Source organism: Mixophyes fleayi, chromosome 8, assembly GCF_038048845.1.
Source record: "Mixophyes fleayi isolate aMixFle1 chromosome 8, aMixFle1.hap1, whole genome shotgun sequence".
Taxonomy (NCBI): domain Eukaryota; kingdom Metazoa; phylum Chordata; class Amphibia; order Anura; family Limnodynastidae; genus Mixophyes; species Mixophyes fleayi.
The window spans coordinates 79070357-79087692 of NC_134409.1; the positions used below are offsets into that span (position 1 = coordinate 79070357).

Consider the following 17336-nt stretch of genomic DNA (forward strand, 5'->3'; position numbering starts at 1 on the left):
TATACCAGATATTCCCAAGTAGTGAAGAGAGTGCAGACACTGTTAGCTTGAGTCAAGTGATTCTCCTAATCAGATTTTTTGAAAAGTAGCAAGGGAAATTGAAGGAGGAAATGAAACAAAGGAATTCCGCTAATTAGGTTGGACTTGTAGATTAAGTACTTTATTCACCAGGATCTAAGAGTTAATAACATCTTGAAATCAGATCATTACATTTTGGCAACTGTGCTTGATCCTAGGTTTAAAAGCTATGTCTTCTCCTCTTTCTATCCAACTGACCCATATCTCAAGAGATGCAATTAGCTCCTGGTCAGCAAGCTGACAGCTCAAGTGGTACACGACACAATGACTCGTCCTCCCTCAGTTTCTTTGGCAACTGCTGCTAGGAAAAAACGTAACTTTCCCAAGACACCCAGTGGTGATGCAGATGAGTCAGCACAACATTTTGACATTTGGTTTGGTGTAAAATAATTTCCCAAAAATCTTGACAGCTCTGTCGTCAAATGAAGTACAAATTTCATGGGGAAGGCCATTACCATCAATTACATCAAAGTACAGAGACCTCTGTAATGGTGGATTGCAGCGAGGATGAATTGGTATTGTGTGAGGGTGATGTCCACACTGATGAGGGTGAGAATGATGACAATGTAGATTGCAGGTGCTGGGATCTAGCTGAGAGAAAGGAGCTGGCTGTTGCTTGGTATGCTTGTTAATATTTTGGGTAGAATGGCATGTTGCCAATTTTATGTTGTTCTACAGTAAACTTTCTCCTTTATTAGAGAGATGTTTTTTTCTTTAAAAAGGTACAAGCTTTTTTTTTTTACATTTTAGTTTCCCTGACTTAAAACCACTATTCACTTGAACATCGGCTTTAGCACATGACGCAAAGGGATTAGTATCATCGTGACTGGAGAGTAACAAGAACACTGCTACTCCTGCTTCTGTGTGACCAACGGCACTGAGACTGGTGAGTGATAAGAACAATGTTACTGAAGATTGGAGAGTGACAAGAACAATGTGACTGGAGAGTAACAATGACATTACGACCCCTCCTGTTTCTGTATGAGCTATGGCACAGTAGAATGTGACTGGAGACTTTAAAAAAACACTGCCATCCCTATTATTTCTATTTCAGCAATTACAATTGGCAATGGAGCAATGGCATGTAGACTGTACACTGGCAACAACACTGGGACCTCTCCTGTTTCTGTGTGAGCTATATAATAACACAGTACAATGTGGCTGCAGATTTTGAAGAATACGGACAGTCCTATTATTTCTATTTCAGCAATGACAATTAGCAATGGATCAATGGCACGTAGACTGGCAACAACATTGGGACCTCTCCTGTTTTTGTGTAAGCTATAACTTAATAGAATGTCACTCGAGACTTAAGAAAACTGCCACCCCTCATCTTTTTTGTTTTAGATATGACGCTGCCCAACTCTACTAGAGACTGACGAGAACCGTTCTACTTCTTCTGTGTCTCTCTGTGAAATGGCGGTACTTATAGGATCCAAGACTCGCGAGATGTGACGATGCAACAATGATGTTTTGCCTCATCTTCACTTCCGAGGGCGCACGAAAGTACCGAGATGGCTCACCTCGGTACTTGGATCAGCGAAGTTTGGGTGGGCTCAGTTCTCATAAAACCAAGCCCGAGCATTCCTAGAACTAACTTTCTTATCCGATAACAAAGTCAGCCTGTAGTAAATGAAAAAAAAAATCCTTTCAGAGACTCCGTGTTGCTCCTATATTGATTTCCCTGTAGCACACCGTACTAACATCCCAAACAGATGTCACAATCATATATACTTAGCATAAACTCTGTGTTGCTCCAGTATAAATGGCAACATCAGAGGCACGTGCAGGATTTGTAGATGGGGGTTTCCACTCCATGCCGCCTGTGGGCATGACCAGCTTGCGAGGAGGTGTGGATGCCATTTTAATGCTATGCTGCTCTCCAACTCTTCCAATCCCCTTCAAATACACGAGCAATGCTACGTGCACTACTTTTAAGTGCACACAGCTCCCCCTTCGTGGGCAGAGCTGCGTGCAGCGCGAGGTACTTTCCATCTGCCCCTGTAGTCGGGACAAAGCCCTGACTCATTGGGTCAGTCCCCAAACTCAGGACTGATGCACCAGAATCAGGACAGTTAGTAGATGGTCTTGCTCTGTCCTACCTATTCTTGCTGCTTTCACTACCTGTTGCTGCTGTTCATGTCTTAAGCTCAATTGTGCTTTCCTGGATTCTGGAATGTTGGGTCCCTCTTTGGAAAAAGGATAGGTATATGAGAGAAAGCCTAGCAATGAGTAAAACACTAGGGCTCCCTCCCTCTAAGCAGTCCGACATTAAATAAAAAGCATCCATGTTTAATAATTAGGCCTCCCAGCTACCAACCCGGACAGTAAATTACAGGCATTCACCTTTAATAAAGAGAACTATTTTACCCCAAACAACCCCAACATTAAATTAACATTTGCATTAAAAAATAAACCTATTTTCTCCCAAACATTAAATAATTAGCATTCATTGTTAAGAAATCTTTCTCCCCGAACTCATCCACACATTCAATTAATAGCACACAAACCACACCAGCATTAAATTAATAGGGACATTATCCCACGCTAAATGAATAGGTCTGCGCAAACCCCACTATTAAAGTAAATTGTCCGCACCATCAAATAAATATCCCCCACCAATAAATTAAATGCTCCCACCCACCATTAAACAATTAGCACCCACTCTCACCCTACTATAAAATTAATCTCATACCCCACACTCATTACATTAATAGAAACCCCCCTACACTTAAACTAAAATCTCTTTTCCCTCCACACTTACATTAATAGCCCCTCCAAGCCGGGCTCCGTTTTTAATACAGAATCTTAGTTAAATGGGATAATTTTTTGGGTTCACCATCTACAGTACTCTGTAGCCATAACTTTTAAATGAAATTTACATACATAAGTATAATTATTACCTGTTTTATGGCAATCAGAGCAAAACCAAATGCTGCAAGCTATATTTACACTTTGTGTACTTTTACATTAAATTCCCCCCCTACATTAAAAGCTTTTTTTGTGACACAGTGTGACTCACTTATATGAAATAGGAGAAATGGACTGAAACACAGCAGGGGAATGTGAGTTGAGAACACACAGCAGGGGAGAGTGTAGAAGCTAATCATAAACGATTCGCATCCATAAGCTGTAAAGTGTCTGGTCCCAGGGGAGGGGCCAACCACTGCAAGCATACAGTGCCTCAGGTATGGAAGGGGTTTATAAGCACCAGGAAACCCCCCCTCCCCCCTTTCCCGCAGGTGCTCCCCTGAACATCAGGTCTGGCCATACTCTGCTACTTGCTATTCGACCATAGTTGCAGTGTCTGTAACTTTATTCTCACAAGCTCTACAAGCAAAGTGCCTGCTCGTTAGAGCATTTGTGAAACTTCTATCTATCTATCTATCCAACAATCTATCAACACCAGGTAGTTGACAGGACGAAGCTCAGGTGGTTCACTATTCTTTTATTATTTTGTCAGGATAGTAGAAAATATGGACATTTTTTTTTTTTCTAGAAAATACAAAACAAACTTGCAACCTTAGCACTCACTAACACAGCAACACTGTCTGGTCACTGGCTCACTATTTAGGCATCAGTCGACCCGCTCCCAGCAAAGCACACCCTTGAATAACTAACTTCCACCCAGGCACTAATCTAATCACCCATTAATCCTAGGATTACCAGCTGTGTGAGTTAACAATTAGTATATTGTTGTAAGACTGTCTCCCCACACCGTAGCCTGTCGCACACCTTTAGCAGCCTGAACTGTCTTGAGGATGGCTCTCTCTGCCTATATATATATATATATATATATATATATCCTATATGTATATGTTTGTCTGTTCGGTTATGCATTCGGACACCCCTGCACCGATTGGGAAGAAACCCAAACGGAGGTGATCCAGTTGGATCCTGGCCAGGTTTTAGTGGGGTTAGGTTCCTTCTGTTGCTGTACGTTGGACAGAACTTTGATCTGAAGAGCCCGTTCTGAGCCTTCCACTGAATGGATTTGGATAAAAAATTCACAGAGTGGTAACAATGGATCCCAGATGACATGCTAGGGTGTTTGGGTCCCGGTCAGACCTCCCGTTAGTGTACGCTGGTCAGAACTTTGACCCGGGAGCCTGTTATGGGCCTTCCACTGGATTTATTTGGATTAAAACTTTACAGGGGGGTAGCAATTGGTCTAGGATGCCTTGGTGTACGCTGGAGCCTATTCTGGTCCTTCCACTGGATGGATTTGGATGACAACATAGCTGCTAATTATTTTTAAAATGTTGACAGTTACATCCAACTCATTGGTAACTCAATAAGTTGAAGATTTAAATCCAGGCAATGCATATCTAGTGGACAGGGATAAAGATATACATTGTGTTTTTTCAAGATCAAGTCCAAATGCAGTTCTTAGATTTCAACACCAATAATCACTCTCTTGGTGACAAGCGCCACCACAATATGACCAGATAATCGGTCTGGGAAACAAATCTAGAAAAAAGAAAATACAGGGCGCCTCATATTGTAGTATTATAGAAAAAAAAACTATAAATATGGTGATAAGTAATATTTATAACAAATAGTTTCTTGTTAATCAGGTGTATCAAGAATTTGGTCCCCACACCTTCTCTCAGGAGGTCATCATGGATCCCAAAACCATAGTGTATTACCTTTTGTAAAAAAAAAACTTAAATCAAGCAGTTGTGCTTAAACGAACCAGACATAAGAGATAATATGCTTATCTGTATTCCATCAAATTTGGTCTCCTCCTCTTGGTATTCCTTGATACCTCAAACCAAGAGAAAATGGGAACATATAGTGTAGTAAATTGATTCAATAACACTTTTATCGATACATAACGAAATGCACTCACAGAATAAGTAAAGAAATAGGCTTATCTGAAAACCCTCGGGTAAACAGCCAACCGTTGTATTCGCAAAAGTCTAAATGATCCAATATAGCAGTCTCGCAATCATTCAGCCGTTATATGTAATGCAGAGATAGTAACCCATCTCAACGCGTTTCGTCTTATATTTTGGGATCCTTGATGACCTCCTGAGTTAAGGTGTGAGGATCAAATTCTTGGTACGCCTGATAACAAGAAACTATGTGGTACGCATATTACTCATCACCATACTTATAGGTTTTTCCCCTATAATACCATACTATGAAGCACCCCTTTCTTTTTATATATATATATATATATATATATATATATATATATATATATATATATATATATATATATATATATAATCTAGATACAGTCAAGTCCATAAATATTGAATGGTGTAGGAATTACAACGGTTTCTATATGTGCATCTGCTTTTTAAGGGACCAAAAGTAATGGGACAATCGACTCAAAAGCTATATCATGGATATGTGTGCGCTATTCCCTCGTTATTTCATGATCAATTAAGCAGGTAAAAGGTCTGGAGTTGATTCTAGGTGTGACATTTGCATTTGGAATCTGTTGCTGTCGACTCTCAATATGAGATCCAAAGAGCTGTCACTATCAGTGATGCAAGCCATCATTAGGCTGAAAAATCAAAACAAACCCATCAGAGAGATGGTAAAAACATTAGGTGTGGCCAAATCAACTGTTTGGAACATTCTTAAAAAGAAAGAATGCACCGGAGAGCTCAGCAACACCAAAAGACCCGGAAGACTTTTTTCCCTGGTGAAGAAAATCCCCTTCACAACAGTTGGCAAAATCAAGAACACTCTCCAGGAGGTAGATGTAAATGTGTCAAACTCAACAATCAAGAGAAGACTTCACAAGAGTGAATATAGAGGGTTCACCACAAGATGTAAACCATTTGTGAGCCACAAAAACAGGAAGACCAGATTAGAGTTTGGCAAACAACATCTAAAAAAGCCATTACAGTTCTGGAACAACATCCAATGGACAGATGAGACAAAGATCAACTTGTAACAGAGTGATGGGAAGTGAAGAGTATGGAGAAGGAAAGGAACTACTCATGATCCAAAACATACCACCTCATCAGTGAAGCATGGTGGTGGTAGTGTCATGGCGTGGGCATGTATGGCTGCCAATGGAACTGGTTCCCTTGTATTTATTGATGATGTGACTGCTGACAAAAGCAGCAGGATGAATTCTGAAGTGTTTCGGGCAATATTATCTGCTCATATTCAGTCAAATGCTTCAGAACTCATTGGACGGCGCTTCAAGGTGTAGATGGACAATGACCCAAAGCATACTGCATAAGCAACCAAAGAGTTTTTTAGGGCTAGCTAGTGGAATGTTATGCAATGATCAAGTCAATTACCTGACCTGAATCCGATTGAGCATGCATTTCACTTGATGAAGACAAAACTGAAGGGAAAATGTCCCAGGAACAAGCAGGAACTGAAGACATTTGCAGTAAAGGCCTGGCAGAGCATCACCAGGGATGAAACCCAGCGTCTGGTGATGTCTATGCGTTCCAGACTCCAGACTGTAATTGATTGCAAAGGATTTGCAACAAAGTATTAAAAAGTGAAAGTTTGATGTAGGATTTAGTTTGTGCCTCCCACATTTTGGTCCCTTAAAAAGTGGGAGGCACATATAGAAACCGTTGTAATTCCTACACTGTTCACCTGATTTGGATGTAAATTCCATCAAATTAAAGCTGAAAGTCTGCAGTTAAAGCACATCTTGTTAGTTTCATTTCAAATCCATTGTGGTGTATAGAGCCCAAAATATGAGAATTGTGTCGATGTCCCAATATATATGGACTTGACTGTATGTCTACCTGTGTGGGGTCTTTTTCAAGCCGGAAAAAGCCCGGAGTGCTGTCTGTATATATAGATATTCTAAAGGTTGGACTGTAGCCTAAAAAGAATATCCTAGCCAAATAGTATTTTCTCACCATAATTGAATACAAAATTACTTTGTTCTGGATATCGTAACATATGTATATTTTTTTTCAAAAGATTGTTCTTTAAATAAGACATATACAGCATCACAAGCTTAACACCAGTGTCTAACGGTAAGGTATCTTGAACTGCTGTCACCAGTGCTGAAAAACTAATGAAATATATTTGATCGTTGGGCTCCTTTTAGCTGCAAGCTCTTGGCAACAACTTCTTCAGTTCATTTGCAGTGAGCCACTAATGAAACTGGACCCATTCATAAAGAGCACTTCATATTGGCTAGATACTAAGGACTTGAACTACATATTTTATTGTCGTTAAAATAGAAGTATTGTGGTTTTATCAGTGGAGATACTGCTGTTTAATTTTCTCTGTCCTGACATAGTAAAAATTTTTTTTTTTTAATTTATCACTCATTATTGTGGCTGCTAAATCCTCCCGAAACTCCTTGATTATATGTGATGATTGTATTTTACATATTATTTTTCAGGTTGTATTGATCTAGTGTAAATTAGACAATTAAAGTTATTGGTTACCATGGGTTTTTGCATATTTGTCTCTTTTAGTAACTAAAACACACTGGGGCATATTCAATTGTCTGTGTTACTCAGAAAAGTAACGCGGCTTGCGCACTATTACCATTATTACGGTAATAGTGCACGTAATTACCGTTATTACGGTACCTTTAACGCTGGCTTTCAGCTCGCAGCTCAGGGAGAATTACTGGCTTAGAATTACCGTAATACTTTTAAAGCCGCAGGAACGCGGACAATTGAATATGCCCCACTGTGTGAGAGGCTCTTGGGCTTTTGAAAAACAACATAAAAAAGACATTGAACCATTTCTTTCAGGTAAGAGTTGTATATCCACAAGGAGTCCAGTTTGAGGAAGGAATGAAAATGGAAGCTATTGATCCTTTGAATCTCGGCAACATATGTGTAGCCACTGTGTGTAAGGTAAGATTTTATCAGAATGGAAAATTGAGTAGTGTCACTGAAACAAAATAAGTTACTTAAGTCATTACAAATTACATGAGGTTTTAGGAGTTATTTGTACTATTTTAAGCAATCTACATGTGTACTATTTATATTTGTAGCCAGTGCTCTTAGTGGGGCAATATGTGCTGGTATTATATACCAGCACTTCTTATCCCCACTACTTTTTAAGCTGCTAATGTGCACTGCCCCGATCAGCATGCCGATTCATGTGTAGACACTAAACACATTTTACATGATTTACCATCAGATCTGTGCTCTTCATCTGTCTTAACCATTGGCTGATAGAATGTACCGTAACTCTGCACACTCCATAGAGATCTATGGACACTGCTGGTCGTGAGTACATACACACTGCAGAAATGAAACAACATTGTTTCATTCTTGAATTAGATTTTTAGTTCAGTTTAAAAATCAAATGAAACGATACGATGATCTTTGGAATGATAATTGTTCATCGTTGCAGCGTAAACACTAATGCGATATCGGGCTGAACGATCGTTTATCATTCCATTGGCCCAGTAATCTGCTGAAAACACTGTAGTGTGTACCCAGTTTTAGATAGTGTGAGCAGAGCTTCATCAGAGCCACAAGGTGACTTCCTGGAACTGTGAATTCTAACACTGCAATATGACTTTCTGACAGTGCCTCTTATTGTGTGTATTCAGAGTGTTGTTTTTTTTTGTGTTTTTTCTGCCAGAGCCCCCTAACACACAGGTACTGAATTAATAGTAAGGAAACTTTATTTCATGCTACAAATTTCCTCTAAATGTATTCATTTATCGCTAAATACCTATGTAGGTGGTATATGTTTCTGGTAATTATGCATAGTTTAAATCTCTGCAGCAGCAATCAATATCAGGAATGTTTTTAACTCATTGCAGCTGTTTGCATATATAACTCTACAAAGCAATTCTTATTTTTGTGGATATCACACATTGTTTAGCTCATCATGGTGCCTATACCACTGCACTTAGGAATGCTTATACCCTGCCCAACTCAGTAAATTTTGTACAAGAAAATAAATTGGACAATTTCCCTATACAGTGACAGAACATAAGGGACACTTACACTGCAGTCCTGTTTGTAAATGATGCATTTTGTCCGTTTATTAATCAATAAGGAAAAACTTGCAGGTGCATATCCTATATGGAATTTTCTTCACTTAACATAACTAGAAAGATGGAAAAATAGCAGGAAAAGGTATAGATCAAAGAAGCAGAGGGTGATGAAGTGAGTGCGAGGTGCAGGTGGTAAGTAAGAGAAGTAGGCGTTGAGGCACAGGAACAGCTGGTCGCTAAGGAGAGGGGGGGTTACCTGGGGTGAAGTTAGGGGTTCAAGGGGAGTGTTGACAGGCATAGGATACGAATAAGGGAAAGGAGAAGGGACACATGGAAGACATAATGAAGAGTTCAGAAAACACAGGAGACATTAGAGCAGGGGTCGACAACCCCCAGCATGGGTGCCATTTCTGGCGCTGCAGCTGCTTCAGTAAAGCAGCCGTTTCGACCACTATTGGCTGCTTTACCGAAGCAACTCCCAGATTTCTGGAACGAAAGACGTGTCTCCAAAGGTAAGTAAGAGCAGCACTAAAAATTGGGGGACACGTCTAACAGGCATACGATCAATAGCGGAGATAACTATGTGACATACTATGAATAGAGGGGACAACTGTGGCATACTATTGTTAGATCTAAAATTCTGATCCAAGTTTGCCTGTGGTGTCAAGTATATCTGGAAGCGCTTCAGTCAGCTGGAGAATTGACACAGACCAAGTTCTGTATACAAGAAATATTCTCTGATTTATTGATTTATTTACAAAGATACAAGTTTTTCTAGCCTACTGAATAAATGAATCCTACGTCATAAGCATACAAGTCTATACCATTAGACTATGAGAAGCGCTACTGATTAACTTTCTTACGTATTCTCCCCCTTATAAGGACAGATGAGCCTATTATTTTTATCTCAAGGGGAGCTGGAGGCTTATCTCCTATATGCCACAAGGGCACAGCTCCCACACTACGAGCTGAAAATGAAGCTACTTATTGTTCTCGTATTTCTTCAGGTGTTCTCTATGTCAGCTTAACCTCAAGGCCATAGGGCTTACATCTTGTAAAACTGCAAATCAGCAGAAAAATGAAAAATCTCTTTTAGCAAATAATATTTCTATGCAAGTTACAATAAATGACTGAACAAAGGCCTTATGAGCCTTAACAAAAAATCATATTTAACATTTTCCATCTTTTATTTAATTTTCAGCCCTTTCTCCTCCTACCTATGTAACCTATCTGTAGAAACACATTCTTATTGTTGATTAAGTAGGTGCTTATACACATGTAGAAGGCCACATGCATAGAGTTGTTCCCATTAGGGATCTATCAACTCATCCCCCACTAATAACAAGCCTCTGATCTTCCCTGTCCTAACTTGATTTAGAAGGAGATGCAATTTGGCAAATGTCCATGTCTAGAAAAGATGATTTTTTAGTAAGTAGTTAATGAGTCTATAGTAGTTCTGCAGGCCTTGCATGTTCTTCGTTCAGTGTTTAGTAGTTTCTTGTTGCAAACTATGCAGTTCTTTGGATTTGCTAGTCCAAATAATTCAAGATGCTCATAGTCAAGTCTGGTTTCAGCTGTAGTTTCTGTGATCATCAGAGGTTCGGGATTTTCAGTGGTTCCCTTTTTGGAGAGACAACAGTCAAGTGTCAGTAACTCCTTAATCAGCCATATATTTAGTTTCATTATCACATATACGATCAACAGGATTGCAAAACCCTTTGCTATCAATGCCAATATCTCCAATATCCAACATGAATCATTACTGACAACTTTACCAATGAGGTTATGCATCTGCACAAAGGCATTTTCAGAGTTTACTCTCCTATAAGTGCAAATTGTTGAGCACTCCTTCCCATATGTTTCTCACAGTGACATAGGCAATTTGTCACTTATCTGTCTGTTTCATACTGGGTTAGGGAGGCCTTGATCCCTACTTCAGTCACAATTATTCTGGCAAGACATATCAATACCATAAGACGGTCATTTCTATTTATCAGAACAAGACTCCCCTGATTTGAAGACTTATCAGTGTGATGCGTGAATCCAGGTGTCTCTTTTCTGTACTTTCACTGCCATGGGAGTCGTCAACAGGACTTGATAAGGACCCTTGTATCTGGGATCAAGACTTCTTCTGACGTGTTTTTTTCATGACCACCCAGTCCCCAGGTTGCAGTTTATGGGTACCTGTATCAAAATTAGGGTCTGGAATGGAGGAGAACATTTGACCATGTGTTTCAGTTTGTTGTTTCTGTAATAAGGCAACAAATCACTATGTACATGCTGTAGTTGCTATGGAAAATAACAGCCTGTTCTGTTTGCTGTGCCAAACAGTATTTCATTTGGTGTTAAACCTGTGTCTTTCCTAGCAGTGTTTCTTACTGAATGTAGGTAAACATAAGATCCATGGAAGACCTGTTTCAGCCATAATTTCCTGCATTTTCAATTTCAGAGTACCATTAAGGCGCTCCACACATCTCGAACTTTTAGGTCTGTAGGGGGTGTGAAGGGCAGATATGATTCCCATGTCTTTTTATAGTTTCTGGAATCCTTGCCCATGTAAAGTGTATCCCTCTGTCACTTTAAGTGACCTCTGGTACCCCATATCAGCAGATTACCTCATTCACAATTTTCTTGGCCAATGCTTTAGCATTTGCTTTTCTATACAGCCATGTCTCCAGCCAATGACTAAAGAAGTCGACGCAGACTAGCACATTTTAAAAGCCCGAGCATTTGGGAAGTTGTATAAAGTCTATCTGTATCCTCTTATAGGGATACTGTGTCTGGGGTGTGCTTTTCCATGGAGTTGGGACAGACTTACCCGGGTTATTCTGTGCACAGATTTAGGGATCCTGCCACTAACGACTGTGCTGCTTGGGCAAACCCTGGTGCTATCCATAACCTGCTAGTAAGTATAACCTTAGCATCTTTCCCCAGAAGCACTTTCTCGTGTACTATATTGGCCATAATGGGATAAAGTACTTTTGGCAGACACAAACACTGACCTTTACACCACTCTCCTTGCACTTCTAGTGCTCCATGTTTTGCCCAAGTCTTTTTCTCATTGTCTGTTGCTTGTCTTTGAATAAGTTGGAGTGCGGTTTGGTCAAACTTGGGGTCAGGGGGTCACCATGTAAATAGACTCCCCTTGGGGTACTGGGGCTATGGCAGCTTCTCGTGCAGCCTGGTCTACCAGTCTATTTCCCTTAGCTTCGGGGGTAGTGTCTCTGTGTGTGTGTCTTCACCTTTAGTCAGTCTGGAGGACAGCTGGAATGCGGTGAACAGTGCCATGGTATGTTCATTATATTGACTGGTTTGCTTGCTGAACCCATAAGGTCCCTACTTTTCTATATATGGCCATAATCATGCGCAATTACAAACGCATAACTTGAATCAGTGTAAATATTTACTCTTTGTCCTTTTGCATATATGCATGCAAGTGTCAGGGCCTTTAGTTCAGCTTCTTGTGCTGACATGTGACCCGGTAGAGTCTGTTGAATAACAATTTCTGTGTGTGTGTGGTTACAGCACACCCTGTATAAGGGACAGGATCTATGTAATATTGTGAACCATCTACAAAAAGAGTGATGTCTGCATTTGGTAATGGTTTATCTTTAATGTCAGATAAAACCAGAGATTCTTGTTTATTAGTTCTATACAATCATGTTCAGAAAATGTTCAGAAAAATTTTGTGTTTGCATTTTTTTTCTTCCTGTTCAAGCTGGGATGGAATTCCCCCAAATCCCTAGATGAACCCCGATATAGAAAATGAGCCCCTTCTCCACGGTTAGAAGGGGGGGGGGGCGTGTGCGTGTCAGTCAGGGTTAGGCACAGGCTCACTTTCACCTGTTGCGTCAGCTTTGAACTTTCCAAATGCAACAGGAGAGAGAAAGAGAGAGATACTTCATCCCTTAACTTCGCATGTGCGTTCCACTGACAGGAAGTTCGGCATTTAGAACGCAAGTTTGCATTCCAAAAGCCGAACTTCCAGTTACACTGACAGGAAGTTCGGCATTTGGAACGCAAGTTTGCGTTCCAAAAGCCGAACTTCCGTTCCACTGCGGAAATTAAGGCTTTAAGGTACAGAGTTACGGCTCTGCCCGCTGTCCTCCAGTCCCTGCGTCTCTGCTGCTGTCTTCAACCTGGCTGTCACTGTGACTGCCAGGCTGAAGACAGCAGCGGAGATGCCGGGACTGGAGGACAGTGGGCCCCCTGGTATGTGTGTGTGCCCCTTGGTGAGCCCGGGCCCGGTATTCAGAAGTGTACCCCCCTGATGGCGGCCCTGGGCATGTGACTCGGTAGAATCTGTTGAATCACTCTTACTGTGTGTGTGGTTACAGTACACCCTGTATAAGAAACACCATCTATGTGGTAGCGTAAGATGTCTGCATTTGGTAGCAGTGTATCTTTAATGTCAGATAAAACCAAATATCCTTGTCTCATTAGTTCTACACAATCATATTCAGAAAAATGTTGTGTTAGCATTTTTTTCTTCCTGTTCAAGCTGGGATGGGATTCCCCCAAATCCCTAGGGGAACCCCAATATATACAGGTACTTCTCCCATCTTTTGAAACTTGCTGCAATAAGGCAGCAGGATTCAACATTGTGCACTGCTTAAGTGTAACGTTACTGGGAGTTAGCAGTGCTACTTCATAAGGATAGGCTTCACTAAGGAGCATGTGGAATCCAAGGAAAAGGTTCTTGGTTTCTGAGTTCCACAAGGTTCACACTCATTAGATGGGGTGTACAGTACAGCGGTTAAGACAGATGTGGTAACTTTAATTTTTCTGGAAGGGAAACACTTGGCTTTAATACACTTGCTAATAAGCCACATTATTAGTTTATATATAATAATAAGGATTAGTAACAGTCCTTGAAGTACAACATGTATATAAGACCTGATAACCAATCCTCCTATACCCTTGACACAATCGGCCAGGTACATCCATGAAAATTATCCGTCTAGATAAGCATCTCCAGTGTGCTCCTTTAAAAATGTGTATTTCATGCATTATTTTTTTTATGTGTTCATCAAACATTTTCTCTGGATCATCTGTGTCATTAGTTAAAAAGGTGCAACCCTGGGCTTCAATTTAAACATTTAGGGTCAGGCAGTACCCTCCAGACTAAGCTGTCAGGTAGTCCAATATTAACCTATTGTCTTGTGTAAATGTAATAATGTGTTGGGCCACAATACTCACAAATACATTTCTGTATACATTTCTGTATTGGGTGTAAACCCTTACAGTCATGGGTTGCTCTTTTCTTTATTTGGTTGGGTTAAACTTTCATATTAGAATTTTCTCATTATGTATAATGATCTTTACATTACTATTGGCTTGAGTCTGGTTCTTCCAGACCTGGCTTTCCTTTCTAGACTAGTAAACATCTACAGCCTACAGCTAAGTAAAATAACATGCAATCAATATTCCTCCTGCTAACATTAATGAACTCCACTATCTGGTGTCCCTTGGACCTTTAAAAAAAAAACTTGTAAAATACATTTTACTCAGACTCCCCTTGTCTGAAGATCTTAACATATATCCGTGAACATGAGAGGCTCTGGGGCCTCTTGTGCTTCCTTTTTTGTCTTCCAACTATGGATTTCTTAGGGAAGGATTAAAGGAAGGGGAGGAAGAAAATACACAGTGTGCTCGGCAAGTGTTATATGTGACTTATTTCACAATAGAAGGGATTGTCCGTTGTGTTGTATATCTTCATATTTAGTAAATTTGGCCGGTAACAAATGTTTTGTTTGTGCTTGGTTTCTGTCAGCGTGCGGTACCGTTAAGGTAACTGGGTGACCTAGCACAATATCTATTCTCTTTTCAAGCACTAAATCAGCTGCAGCTTATTGTTTTTACGCAGGTGGGTGCTGCTGGTAGTACTTGGTCTAATTGTGCAGAGTAGTATGCAAGTGACCTTAGCTTGCAACCAAGTATTTGCGTCCGTACCCTTTGTACATGTGCACTGACTTCATGACAAAATAACATAAAAGGCTTGTCATAATCTGGCAAAGCCAGTGCTTGTGCTGAAGTTACTTCAGCTTAAAATTCGTTAAACATTTGGTTCTGCTCAGCGGAGAGTGTAAATGGCTTGCGATCATCCAGAAGTGCTAATGCAGGAGCACAGATAATAGCTCTTAAAGTCTTAAATCTTTTTCATTTCTGTACAAATATTGAATTCCCATCAATGCATTACCATACCCACGATACAAATAATTATTTACAGTATATGATGATTATAGCACAGTAAATAAGGGCAGTAAATGTCTTTACAAACACTGATTGACTCAAAACTGTAATGAGGATACATATAAAAACCTTTTGATTTCTGCACATACAGAAAAACCACCTAGTTCATGCATTTGCTATGCGAATAGCCCATAAACTCTAATATCTCTTTCCAAAACAAGGTAATCATTACTCAGCAGAGTCTACGTTCTTTAAATCCTTCATTAGTTTATACTTATGTTTGTTGTGGCTGTAGAACAAAACATATTGCAAACTTCTATTCATTGGACGTTGGATCAATGCAATCTGGATTGCCTAAAGGGTCTTTATAGCTGGACCTTCTGTGAAGAAAAAACAAAAACTTTTGCATAGAGATTAACATTTGTTAACTAGGAATTACTGTAACTGTAATATGCGTGTACACCGTTATCAGGTAACCAGTAAACATTTTTGTGCAGTGAATAGCTGCTAATAAGACACTATGCGTTCCATTCCATGAAAAAATGATTTCCTTAAAGGGGCAGCTCCCAATATCACAAAGAGAGTATGTCAAAGCCACTTCTTTCTCATCATCACCTAGTACAGCCCCCTTGAATGACTCCATTGAAATCCAGGAAGAAACAGTCATTCATCACCAACAACCCCTGGAAAACTTTCTAAGCAGTCAGCCATTTTAAAAGCAACACTGCTAGTCTCATAAATCTGATTACTCTTGTTAGACACCTCACATTGTGTCTGCAAATCACTCAACAAAATCTCCCTTCACTAAATATTCACACCTATTTCCAGATTCTGTGATTTCCAAGATGAAAGTACAAATATATTCAAGTCTCGCTCACAGATGACATTTTATCTCGTAACATTTCTTTAAATGCATAACAAACCCTGCTGATTTTTGAGAACATTTATCAGCACCATTTTCACACAGATAAAAACAGCTTGTAATATATCTGCATGTAAAAGCTCACTCCCATAATTCTCTAAGTCATCAAAGAGAAAGCTTTTTTTCTCAACTTCAGAAACAAAATTACTTTGTTCAAATACAGAAACAATTTGTTGGACCCCAGCCAGCTTTGTTCTGACACTAGTAATACTAGTGATAATGTACGTTATTTACAGTCTTGTCCGTCCACTGAATCGTGCAGTGACGGGCCAAAGATTTTAAAACTTCATTTGCATCTCTTCAAAAGTATTACATTTACCAATGTACAACTTTTTCAACCTTTAAACATGTCTCTTTTAAAACAGTAAAGACAGACAAACATGGATCTCCCTCACACGAAGTAAGACGGAGATAAAACTCGCATACAGAGAGAGAATAATGAATTGATATCTTCCAGCCTACTGCTGTGGAACTACAAGTCCCAGCATTAGACTAAATACAAATTAGCTTCAACATGCTACTATCATTCAGCACTCGACATATTTTTTTCCTCTTGAAATATTGAAGTATTCTTGAAGAACCTTTTTATCAATGTTACATACATTGTCAGATAACAAAAAACAGAGTTCTTCTTATCTCAACACACTGAAATATTTTACACAGAATAAGGGATGGGCACATTTCACTCTTTCAGCTGCGCAGCATTAAATATACATTTATAATATACAACCTACTTGATTCATTATTTTAGTCATTATATAATTTGGATAAGTTTTTGAACAGTTGATTCATCATTTAGCTTCTGATGCATTTAGTATATCCACATATATTGCGACTTTCCAGATCTCTTAACTTTTCTGTGCCACCTCAAACAATCTCTTGGGATTTGATCTCACTATCCCTTTGTTCTTGTCACATTACCACTTGCAACACCTTTGTTTCTCCATCCACACATATCAATTCCTTCTTGGCTATCCCCGCTTTCTTGAAAAATTCCCTGCACACCTTTTACTCCCCCATTTCCTAATGTCCTTGTGCATCATATCTATGAGGGAGCTGCTGTCATATATCTGTTTACTATCTATATTTCTAATATTGACAGTATTCTGTTGAGTCCAAATCAGGACTCTTATCTAGTTTCTGTGGGCTGTCCCTGTAGTGGACGTCCCATTCTGTGGACTCCTTGTACTGGATGTCCGTGCTAAATAGCTTCTTTGACAGTATCTGGGACGA

The 17336-nt window shown here is 39.7% G+C and overlaps 1 protein-coding gene across 1 annotated transcript in view; it reads left to right on the top strand.

Moving 5' to 3' along the window:
* L3MBTL2 (L3MBTL histone methyl-lysine binding protein 2) overlaps positions 1–17336 on the top strand; it is a 342206-nt gene that overhangs the window by 238682 nt on the left and 86188 nt on the right. The window contains 1 exon segment of the mRNA XM_075182790.1: positions 7785–7889. Coding sequence (XP_075038891.1) covers positions 7785–7889 — 105 coding nt within the window.